The 12,325-nt window shown below is 46.3% G+C and overlaps 1 protein-coding gene across 1 annotated transcript; it reads right to left on the bottom strand.

Annotated features, from left to right (window-relative positions):
* Positions 1–1,400: 1,400 nt before the first annotated feature.
* BHLHE22 (basic helix-loop-helix family member e22) lies at positions 1,401–2,917 on the bottom strand. The gene has a single exon (XM_046641566.1). The coding sequence runs from the start codon at positions 2,487–2,489 to the stop codon at positions 1,401–1,403; it is 1,089 nt and encodes a 362-aa protein (XP_046497522.1). The 5' UTR covers positions 2,490–2,917.
* Positions 2,918–12,325: the final 9,408 nt, after the last annotated feature.

The raw sequence follows: 12,325 nt of genomic DNA, 5'->3' as shown, positions 1-12,325 counted from the left end.
TTTGGGTAAATAGCTTCTTGCTCTTCCTTAGTTTTATTTTCTTTCTTTTTAAATTTTATTTTTTTAGAAAAATAACAAAGGATTTCACACCATAGGCAAATCAAACCAGTCTTTTAACTTAAATAATTCTCCACAGTTAAAATAACTTATATATGTACATATATAATAAAAGCAATTAAATTAGACCTTTTAAAAATGCACAGCACAGCCTGGAACAATATTTGCTTAGCATGTTCTTACTTATAGGGTCTATTGCTGTGATGTCTTTCCCTTTTAGAATGCAAAGGATTTCCCTTTTAAAAAAGAGATCAATTCATTCATCAATTAAGAATACACCTTTCCTGTAATTTTTGGACTGAAGCAATTTATTAAAGCTCAATTTAAATACAGGGATGATGCAACTGAAAATATCCAGGTGATCTTTGATAAACCTAAGCAGCCCAGATACATCAATATGTCTCTTCATACTTGTTGGCAAATAAACCTTTTAAACACTTGGCACACAGTATAAGTTAATCTATAAAACAGAATTTTAGAGGCAGTAAAAAAAAATCTGCACACAAGACCCATGACCTTAACACATGATAAATACTGTTGATGTGGAAGGGTCATTGAAGAATAACAAATAAATACTATGACTTGTTAATACATCATTGCAGAGTGGAAAGTAACAAGGTGCACATAAATATTTTTTAATGCAATCCTTTCAGCCACAGTCAGTTTTTTATATCACTCTTGCCAAAACTTTTGAGCATTTTCACAGGATTAAAGTTCAGAGACAATAAAAAATACAAGTCTTTCATAGCAACGTGTCTCTTTCTGGTTGAGTTTTTTTTTTTTTCTTTTTTCACTTAAATAAGTCTACATTTCAAGTGTTTCTCCTGGCTCAGAATCAAAATTTATTTTCAAGTGCCCTTTCTGATTTGTCTGAATGAATATTCCATCCCACACGCCACCCAACCCCGGACTCCTCCTCTCCCTCTCAGCACCAGCCAAATTCACACTTATTAGTAAGATTAGTATTTTGCCATTTCATACTCTCCACGCTTAATAACCAAGCGACTACTTCTCCACTTATTTTTAAGCTTAAAGGAAAACTCTGCTTCCTTGCGGTCTAGGCTGCCACCAAAGTTGCCACTTTTCTGAGAAAAAAGACATCCATACTCCGTCCAAACTGCACCTCCCTCCTCCCTCCCTCCCCACCCCAAAGACCGAGATTCTGGGGATGTCAAGGCTAAGAGTCCGGTTTGTCTCTGATACTCCTCAGTTCTCGCCTCTGCTTTGCTCTGCAAGTGTTTCACAACTAGGAGAGGACCAAAAAAAAGGGGGTGGAGGGCAGCTTTTCACTTTCCTCTAGCTTTTGGGTCGCTCTTGTGTTTTTCGGGGGGGGGGGGGGGTGTTTAAGGCTTCTCCGTGCACTGTTTGCAGAGGCTGGAGGAGACGCTGTTGAACAGGGCGCACTTCTCCGGGCAGGAGGCGGCCGGGGGCAGCCCGGCGCTGAACGGGTAGCCGGCAGCCTGCTCGTAGGCGCCAAGCGCCGGGTGCAGGGCAGCGGCCGCCGCCGCCGCGGCCGCGGAGCTTGGCAGCGAGGCGGCCGAGATGGCCTGGCCCTGGTTGAGGTAGGCGACTAGGCGCCGCATCTCCTCCAGGGCCTGCGCCTGCATGAGGATGTAGTTCTTGGCGAGCAGCAGCGTGGCGATCTTGGAGAGCTTCCGCACCGAGGGGCTGTGCGCGTAAGGGATCACCGCGCGCAGCTCGTCCAGCGCGTCGTTCAGGTCGTGCATCCGCCGGCGCTCCCGGGCGTTGATGTTGAGCCGCAGCGCCTTTTGCTCTTTGGATTTCTTGCTGCTGCTGCCGCCGCCCCCGCCGCCCCCGCTGCTGCTACCCCCGCCGCTGCCGCCGCCAGGAACCCCCGGGGGGGCGCCGGCGCCGCCGTGGAGGTGGGCGTTGGAGCAGCCCTCGGCCGCCTTGGCGCCGCCACCTCCCGCGCCCGGGGAGGCCCGCGGGTCGGCCCCTCCTGCCCGCAGCACCAGCTCGCAGCGGCCGTCGCTGTCGTCGTCGGGGCTCTGCTCGCCGCCGCTGCTCTCGGCCACCGAGCCCCGGCTCGCGCTCTCGCCGTATTTGAGGCACAGGGCGGCCCCAGCCGGCAGGCTGCTCAGGCTAGGGTCGCCCCCCACGCCGGCAGAGCCCACGAGCAGCCCGGGGACGCCCACCCCGCCGCCGCCGCCGCCGCCGCCGCCGCCTCCCCCAGGCGGCGGCAGCAGCAGCCCTGCCCCCTCGGGGTCAGCCGGCTCGAAGCAGCCCAGGGGCGACGAGGAGGACGACGCCGGGCGCTCCCGGGGCGGCGGCGGCAGGGACAGGTCCATGCCCGGGGGCGTGGAGCGGAAAGCCGCCTCCAAGCGCTTGGCGGTGGAGGCGCTCAGACTCTTGTGCAGGAAAAGGTCGTCTTCGCCCGCGGCGGCCGCGCCGAGGTGCAGCCCGCGCTCCATCGTCCGGCGCCGGCGCGCAGCCCCGGCCCGCCCCGCCGGCCGCCGCCGCCTCGGCTCGGGAGTCGGGCGGCGCCGCAGACGCGCCCGAGCCGGGCTCCGGGGCTGGTGCGCGCGTCGGTCCCGGTGCTGCTGGCGGTCCTCTCCCCTTCTTTTTCTTTTTCGCCTTCCCCCGCGCTCGCCGCCTCCTCTTCTTCTTCTTCTTCGTCTCCAGCCGATGGTGCTGGCTGCTGGGGCTCACCATGGGCCGCGGCCCCGCATGGTGGGAGGGTGGGCGCGGAGGGAGTGGAGCCGCCGCCGCTGCCGCCGCCGCTCTGAGCCCAGCCCCGCGCCTCCTCTCCGCACCGTTTATCTTGCTTGGATTCACCTTCAAGAGATTTCCGGACCCATCAACCAGCCGCCGCCACAGACGGGGGAGTCTTTTACATCATTATCTCTGAGTAGGTTATTATGAAGAAGACTCGCCTGTTGGGACAGCGCTTTCTACCCAATCAGGTTAACGTTTTAATTAATAGGATTAAAACGGTAACAAACAATCGCAGGCGCTATCTGGCCGCGAGTCTGAATAGTTTCATTTCCCAGGTCTGAAGACGGGCAGCAGCTAGAGCTTTATAAAAGGCGCCTGCTCCATTATTCTGCCTGCCATCTGTATACACAGCTTAGCGCATATGTTTGCAAGGCGCTGGGTCCTGTTAGTAACCCAACAACTGCCTTTAGCTTGACATGTGTGGCGACTTTCACTCATCAATGAGCACACTAAAAGCCCTACTTAGAGCCGAGGATGTTCTTTGCTCCTTCAGCAAATTGTAGATCGGCGGCGAAGCCTGGGAGTCCCGTGGAAAGCAGACGCCCCCATCCACCACGCCCCACCCCCACTGCCCTTCCCTCGCCACTGCTGTCTCATCTTGAGCTAAATTATTCTTCCGGGCGAGAATTATACTCCAGCCCTGTTCGTAGGATGACTGTGGTCTGAATTAGGAGATGGGGCTTTCGGGGCAAGTGATGGCCTCCCCCCCCGTTGACTTGCCCCAAATTCACCCAAGATTCTCAGCTAGTAAGAGAGCAAAGCGATCGTCCATTTGCACACACTGCCTTATTTTCACCCCCTCCCCTCCACTGCCCATTTCCTACTCGATGGGGGGAAAAAAAGGAAAATGAAGAGCAAGTTGATTATGCAGCCCATTAGATATATATTTTTTTTTAAAGGAAGGGGTGCTTTTGCAGCACTGTCTAAGTAACTGCTACAGTGATGGTGATTATGAGGCACATGATTTCCTAAACGAGAAGAAAGTGATTTCTCAAACTTTCCTCAAGATTAAAATCCAGTTGTTTCAGAATAGGCAAATTCACCAGGAGTCATCTCCTCTGACACACCAAGCGGGGCATTTGTGCATATTTATTTACCCGGAAACGTAACCGACAGCTAGGAAGCCCTTCAGGGACATCTGGATCTGCCTGGCTGTTCTTGGAGGGCTGGTAAGGGGAGAACCGTGGAACAAGCGTCCTCTGCGGATGCGAAAGGGTACACGCGGTCCTTTCGCTCCTGAGTTAGCTCTCTGGGAGCCCATGGTATTTAGCGCTGGTTTTCATCCTTAGGACATAAGTAAAAACAATATTTCCCAACACCTCCAATAAATCTTTCTTATGTGGCAGAATTACTGAAGCCTATGAAATTTTTGGTTTCTCTGGTTTCATTAAAAACCTTTTAATTGTGGCTTTCAGAGTTGGCCCCAGGTGTTGGACTCTTTTCATTACATTTTGCTCTAATGTGATGAAATTCTAATTCTCTCCTTACCATATGGTTAAATTTCCCCACTGAGAATTAGTTGAAAAAGGAGAAATAATCTATTAATCTCTGTAATAGATTCACAAATGAGGTTCGCCACAGAACCTGTTTTTGAATGGTAATATCTGAACAGTTGGGCGCCTTATTTCATCAAGGAGGGGTGAGGACGACACAGAAGCGTCTGCATTTTCACCTGGAAAGGATGAAAAGGGGCCGAGCGCTATCTTTCGAAAATAATTGCCTGAGATTCAGTCTCACCGGGACAGAAATACTTCTCAGTCCTCGGTTACCTTCGCGCCTTCGGATTTACCGGAGCCCAAAGACTGAGAAAGAGCTGGCGGGCTGCGGGAGGCTTTCCAGCCCGGTACCCAGGCCGGCGGTTCTGGAAGGCTTGAGCTGGCTCACGTGTCTCGCTGGGGACCCAAAAGCACGTTGACGTGCAGGGCGGCCCCAAGCTCACCGCTTCCCCAGCCCCCGCCCCTCCCCGGGCGCTCGCAGCTGTGGAACTCTCCCTTTAGGAAGCTAAAGACACGCTCCTGTTACTGTTTTTCAATTAGCAGCTTTGTTTTCACTGGGATCATAAACAAAGGTTCTCTGTAAACATAGGTGAGTCTTGTGTGCCTGACACTAACTTACCAGAGCTCTCTGGGCACTTAACCGGAGGACCGAGGCTGGCACCGTCGTGGCTTGGGGCGGAGTGGCGCCACGTCCCCTGATGTCTGACTCGGTTCTCCATCCGACCTGCCTTTCTAAGGGCTGGCGCTTTCCGCGGGACACCTAGCTTCCTACTGGCCCCTCAGCGGGCACTAGAAGGGCGAAGGATCGACCATGCCCGGATCGCGTGGAAGCTCGGGCTTAGCTATGGGCGCCACACCGGGACATGACCTGCAGGGCCCGAATGGCCGAGCAGGAGCGACCGCCGAAGGCGGCTAAGGCGCCGCCTGCCCGGCTAACCTGGGACCCTCCCAGACCCTGGTCCTTCGCGCTGTCAGAAACTTAGCGCCGGAGAGCACCTCGTGGCCCTTCCCGGACTCCTCCTCCACTCCGTCGTTCCACCCTCCCTCCTCTCCCTGGCCTTTCAAACTTCTGGACCAAACTTTTGCGCAACTTTATTTCACTCAGTAGGAGCCAAAACTCCCTCTCTTTGGTGGTTCGAGAAAATCCCCCTGGTCTCCCGGGAGGAGGTGGCTGCTGGATAGTTACTGGAAACGTAGCTTTGAGAAACTGCGGGAGAATTTATAGGAGCTTTAAATGTGGGCCTTGTAACAACCATCGGTGAATGGTCTTTGAAGTTTATGCACTCGTAAACTTTTGCTGATTGCTTCTGGGAAGTTGTCAGGCACTTAACATTGCATTTATCTTACAAGGCAATGAAAACACATCTGCCTGGTGTCTCGTTACCTGGTTTAATCGTCGCCAGCCCTCAGTCACGGCCTAGGTTCTCCCTCCTCCCTTTAGTGGGATCCCGCCGCCTGATTTCGGGCGGCGAAGGACTGTCGTCAGCTGCTCACCTAGTGCCCTCGGGCCGCAGGAGCTCTAGAAAACTGTGGGCTTGAACTTTGTTCCACCAACAAGCGGGGAAAGGGCCGGGGCTCCTGATGTAACTAGCAAGCTGGAAAGGTAGCAAAGGAAAAACCAAAATAAACACTTTCTGGTTGTCCGGGAAGAAAGGGTGGGAAATTAGCTCGCGAGAAAACTCCTGACCCACAGATGACCCCTGAGAATGAAGCGTCAGAAGCTAAATCCTCTGACTCTGTGCAGTTTGTGAAGGGGTCACTGTGAGTTCCTGAAGCAACTGAGGGACAGGAAACGCAGAGGACTCTCCTCTGCCCGAAGCGAGGTGGGGGCAGCTCAGACCACCCCGCGAGCCGCACGGGCGGGTGGGCGCGGTTCAGGAATACCCTGCAAGGCGCCCTTGGTGCTTGGCCGGTTGACCAACCTACATCAGGACAGGGAGCATCCTCTGCCGCGTGTTGGGTACCAAATTGACAGGTGCTGGAGCCTGTTGTGCAAAGATGAATACAGTTTTGTTACAGCAGGAGGGAATAGACCCACTTGGAAAGGCTTTGAAAGGATTCTGAAATATTCAGCAAGCAGCACCTCATTGAAATTAGAGCATTGAGCTTCAGACCAAACTAATTTTTTAGGTCATACTTAAGTTTCTTAGTGATCATCTCTATTAATATTTGCTTGAAATTTGAAATAGGAACCTAAACCCAATCAGAACGGAACATAATCAAATCTACTTTTCAAGAGCAAACCCAGGAGTTCCCCTTCGTTATTTCTATAGCCCTGATAAACAGTTGATTGCTTATCTAAATCAAAAAGTTAGGAGAACCTGGGAACACTGGGATTTGGGTGTTTGTGTGTGTTTTCTGAAAGGGAGAATTGTCCTTGTGTATGTATGTTTCAATTTATCTATTTAGTACATTCTAAAATTAAGAACAAAGTTTGGCAAAAATGACGTGAAATTTCGCTTGAGAGCTGCTCTGGAAAAGCAAACTCCCTAAGAGTGATGAGAATCCTTTCCGGGCTGTGCTGCCCTCGCTGCGGAGAAGTCCAGCCTGGAAGGTCGCATCTAGCCCCGACCGCGGAGACCCTCCGGAGAGACTGCCGGGGGAGTAGAGTCTCTCAGTCCCCCCTTCCCCAACCCCATGGCCGCATCCAACGCGCCGCAGCAGGGCGCACCCTCAGCGCTCCAGGCCGGGACACCCTTGGCCGTCTCCAGCCCCAGTCGTTAGCACGCTGACCTTGAAGTTGTATTTGCCTACCCCTGCCCCTCGCACGCCCTGCGCCGTCTGGTGGCACTTGGGTCAGCTTGAAGCCTACACAACCAAGGTTCATCATCCTGCGCCTCCGCGGGGTTTGGGGGCGTAAACGCAGAGATGCAAGCCCATCAAAGCTCCTGAAGTCAAGCCTTTCGGTGTCGTTTTGTCATCAGTATTTCCTCACCCTCTTTCTCAGGTCCTACAAAGCTTACTGCAGAGAGATATTATGAGTCCACGTGTGTCTTGGGGATTGGCCGGGCTAATGAGGAGGGCAGCGAGGGTGCTGGGGCCATGGGAGCTGGAACATTCCTGGCAGTGCGCCAAGGGCCCCAGCCTTGCAATTGCTCTGAAGTGCTTGGCAATTCCGAGGACTTCGACCGTGGAAACGTTGAAACCTGTTGATCTAAAGTTCTTGCGGGAAGATTTTTCTCTTCTTTATGTATTTTAAAGAAAAGAGGTTGATCCTCACGCCTGTTTGGCAACACGTTAGCCTAAGTTTGCACAGACAGTGAGGGGAAACTCTCAGCCCCCGAGAAGCAGCTTTTCCGGCGCGAATGTGCGCCCCACGCGGGCTCGCAGGCGGTTCCCCAGCTCCCGCCGGGTCTTTGTGATTGTGGGCACTTTTAAGGGGAGGGGCGCGGTCCCGGAGCCAAACACTTGGCCCCTACCTGCCCCTGCTGCGACCCCAGAGAACAATGTATATATGGGTGGAGATCGAGGAAAACTAATAAAAGGAGTTTCTGAGGAGTTCCCTCCCTCCTTCGTTACCTGGAACAAACTCCTGCACTCAGTCACTCTCCCTAGGGGCTGAGGTACCTATTTGTGTTACACGTGTTTCCTCCCTGGCATAATATCATTATCGAACTTGGGAAAACACTCGAAATTTTTTAAAAAAGAAAAATTGGTAGGACAAAAAAGATGAACACTTTTAGGGCTTGTGTGGTGTCCACGAATTAAGAAAGAAACAAACTGGAAAGGGCTCATTTCGGCTTGGGGATTTTAGCTCTGCTATTTAAAACCCACAGCGCCATCTCCTGGCAATGAGGAGAAGATCGAGGAGGATGACAAGACTTCAGGGCTGAATATGAAATAGGCAAATAGGAAACATACTTTATTTTACGCCTCAAAAATTATTTCAGTGATAAATTGATTGCGACTACAAAACATGAGCTGGAAATTTATGATCATTAAACGTTGTCAGACAATCCTGGAAACATTATTTGTAAATAGAAGTTCGTATACACACACGTAATTTCTATAGATTCAGATATAGTTATTATTCTCAGGATCTATGACACAGTATGATTCTTCAATGTATCAATAAATACATAATTGGTGGAAGAAATTAAAGGACAGATTAAATTCTAAATCAGGATATGAACTAGTCATTTTATGTAAAAGATACCATAACTTTGTAAATACCCCAGTGCTGTCAGGCATCAATTGACTAGTGAAAACCAAGCGCTGAATTACTGTTCAGATATTTTAATCACCAAAATATTTCTCTTTAAAATATGGGTATTTTCAGTAAAAGCAGTTCTCTTCGTTTACTGTTTGTGGGCAGTGCTTACCACATACGGCAAAAGAGAGACTAATGAGAAATGCTATGTTGAAACAATTTCTCGGAGTTTCTCACGGAGTTTTACTAATTGACGTTAGTACAGACTCTGCCCCATTTTTCTCAATACCCCTTCCATTTCTTTATTTAGCAGTCTTCTCATCTCACAATCTTCCAGAACGTCTTGTTTAGGCTTTCAGAGCCTGAAATATCACTGAAGCTAAATCACTTTCCAAAAATTGAACGCACATAATAGAATCATGGGTACCTAATACTCTTCTGAATTAAAATGTTTCTGAAGTGTATTTTTGCAAGCATTGCTCTCTTTTATAAACAAGATTAAAATTCGGTAAAACTTACAGAGGCTATCCCAATTAGAAACATTTCTCATCTATGATTATATACCCAGGCCAGCTGCTTAAAACACAAATAAAAGTCGATATGCTTTTCGTAGTGTACAAAATATTATGAATATCCTTCAAAAATATTGTAGATCAAACAGACAAATGTAAACTCCACTTCAGTTGAAGGATTAATTTTATTTGATTAAGTAAAGTGAAGATCTATTAAGCCAAATATTTGGACTCATTTGCTCTGTCAACGCAAGAGTTTCTCTTTGAAAAAAAATCTGATTATATATAGGATGAACTAGATAAACAGATGGTTAGCTAGAGAGCTTTTCACAGTTAAATTTTGAAGTTGAACATAGATAAGTTTGACACCTTCTCAAACATTTTTGATGAGGTCATTTGATCTATTCTAGCAATGCAGCATTACTGCACATAGTCATTTTAACTGATGTTTAGAAATATTTAACTTGATTTTTCTATTAATGCATTTGGCTGAAAATCATACTGATTGTCCACTTGGAAAAAGATACATACATACACACACTCATCCATATATTTGTGCTATATTTACACAGTGGTAAGCAAGAATTATAAAAAGGAAATAAACAGCTGCAAGACATCATGACAAGAGTGTCTTAACATAAAAGTAACATTCCTCTGATGAAATATTTCGTTCTGACTACCTGAAGGAGGCCATCAATTGCTTACAATAGTATTGGCCGAAAAACCAGGCTGCCCGTCTGTTGTAGTGTAATGCCCATGTGGAGAATCGATAATACCATGTGACACTGAGACGTTAAAATTAATCCAAAAAGTGATTTAAGAGCCTCCTAGACCATAGGTACTTCTGAAAAAAATCTCCCATTGTCTTCACAGAGAAGAAGTTGAGATTTTCCCAGAAAGATTGTTTTGTAATCCACATACTTAAATATTCTTACTCCCTTGAGTGGCTTCCCATATTCCCATTGTTTTCGAGAACAGGGGTCATGGGGACAAAAAGGAAGGAAGGCAGGCTGAGGAGAAGTAGATATGCAGATTAGAGGCCAAAGAATGCATTTAGTACATTCAGTGTATGTAGAAAGTGCTTGTCTCAGGAAGGTGCAGTCTGTTTTTCTTTTAAAAAGAAGTTTTTGAATTATGATTTTTACATGTCCAGATCTGATTGCACTTCTCTGTGAACTGCTTTGAAAGGTGTGAGTAGGTGTGGTAGAAATAGCAGATCCTCAGCAGAGTAACTATGCAATCTTTGGCAATTTTCTTGATCCTATGTAGCTTCAGGAGGAAAATGGATCCATTAATCATGGCTTTCCTGACTGCCTCGGGGTATTAATTGAGTGAGACTATGTGGAAGCATTTTTTAAACACTAAAATGTTATGTGACTTTAATGTTAGCACTTTATTATGCTTCATTTAAACCAGTTCAGTTGCCTTTAATTATTGTTATTGGTTTGTATTTTGTTTACTTTTGCTATCACAACTTTCAGGCACTGGCAGACTTTAGAGCACCTTTCACTGCTTGGCCCATGTTTGAGGTCATGAGAGTAGGAGCCACGATGGTTGGACTCTTTATGTTCCCCCCCTTCAGTGGCTGTCCCCTCCACCGCCTCTCTGTCTCCTGAATATTCCTACTGCCCTGCTCGTGGAATGCTTGCTCTCTTTCTGCCATCTTGAACTGAACAAATTTGTCTCTAGTGTGATTTGACTGAACTAACTGGTATGTGGATACAGACGTGGCCGTGGGTTTGGCTCAAAGTTAGTTCTTATTTGAGTACCCGCTGTGTTTCTATCCTTCACATCAGTCTTTTATTCTAATGCTTCCAAATGTGTGGAGCTCACTTTTCAGTTTAGTGACATTCATTAAATTAGTGATTATGTCATTTTTCTATCTTCCTTCTAGATCATTAATAGAAAAGCTTTATGAATCCAGATGTGTCACTGATCTTACTCTGGTATTTGTTTCTTCCTCCCTATAGCTGGATATATCAATGCTATTATTATTTCTGTTGTTTATGCTCCATCAGGCAGTTTTAAATCCAGTTGACAGTGTTCACCTAGAAGCCAATTTGAATTAATTTTTTATGAATGATTTATGGAGACAATGTACATCAAAGCTCTAAATTTATTGCACATCTTGCCTTCCCTTAGCCACTAATTTAGTTATTTTTATCAAGAAAGCTAATCAGGTTTGTCTGAATTATTTTTTTCTTTTTAAACCTCAGCTATTGATTGCCCCCAGGTTTCCTTATTCTGTAAGTATTTGAAGAATTTCTACTTAGATTTGATTATTTTACTAGTGTCAGAGTTAAATCAATTCTATGTGGATTGAGAAATGCGTTTAAAGTAATACAAGGATAACATTACTGTATTTATAGAGACGGTTTTTGTAGACTGAAGGTGGAAAGGCTTTTTTAAACAAAGCAACAATCCAAAGACTCAACAGGAAAAGGTTGACACATTTAACTACATGTGAAAAAATTAAAATTCCTGTTCTACAAAGAAAGAGACCATAAACAAAATTAAAAGACAATGGCAGACTAGGAGGAGAAAACAAACACATCAAATATATAAAGAGCTTCTACAAAATAGCAAAAAGCTATCTAATATAAAAATAGGAAAATAATTGAATCTGGCAATTAGCAGAAGAAATATAAATTTCCAAAAATGATACAAAAGGATCATTAATTTAAAAAAAACTAAAACAATTTTAAATATAAGCCAAATTTAAAAAAAATTAACAATATTCAGAGTTACGAGGAAAATGGCTGTAGTGAAAATCAGGACAATCTTCTTGGGAAGATGACTTGGAGTCTAACACTTAAGAATCCATGTTACAGAAATAGTGTCATGAGTACTATAGATATCTGTAAATGGATTTTTTGAAATGGCAGAAAATATGAAACAACCTAAATGTTCTTCAGTAAGCAGATTATTAAATAAATGATGGTGCCTCCATTCTATAAAATAGAACGCTGTCATTAAAAGTAAGTGAGGTCGATCTATATATACACTGACCTGGAAAGATATTTCCCTAACAGAGGACTAAGTTGAAAAAGCTAGATGTAGAATATAATGTGGTCGTATTTGGTATTTTAAAAAGATTTGTGGGCGGATACATGCATGAAAAAATCAGAAAGTAATTTACTGAACAATTAACCCCTATTCCCTCTGGAACTGGAATTGGAGGGTCAAGGGTGGGATTTTTCACAAGTTATTTTAAATACTTTGGCAAAAAGTAGAGAGACTATAGGTGACAGATATTTACTGTCTGTTATGTGTATAGTTTTTTTCACAATGAAAAGAGCTGACTAATAGAAGATTACATAAATAGAAGTGTTAATACTCCTTTCAGTTCTTTGTATCATTATTTATTATTAACA

The sequence above is a fragment of the Equus quagga genome, chromosome 16, assembly GCF_021613505.1.
Source record: "Equus quagga isolate Etosha38 chromosome 16, UCLA_HA_Equagga_1.0, whole genome shotgun sequence".
Classification (NCBI taxonomy): Eukaryota; Metazoa; Chordata; class Mammalia; order Perissodactyla; family Equidae; genus Equus; species Equus quagga.
This window is presented reverse-complemented; position numbering and strand designations above follow the sequence as displayed.

Bases quoted from the DNA above. Each gene is read 5' to 3' on its own strand.
- BHLHE22 (XM_046641566.1), bottom strand. From the start codon at position 2,489: ATGGAGCGCGGGCTGCACCTCGGCGCGGCCGCCGCGGGCGAAGACGAC.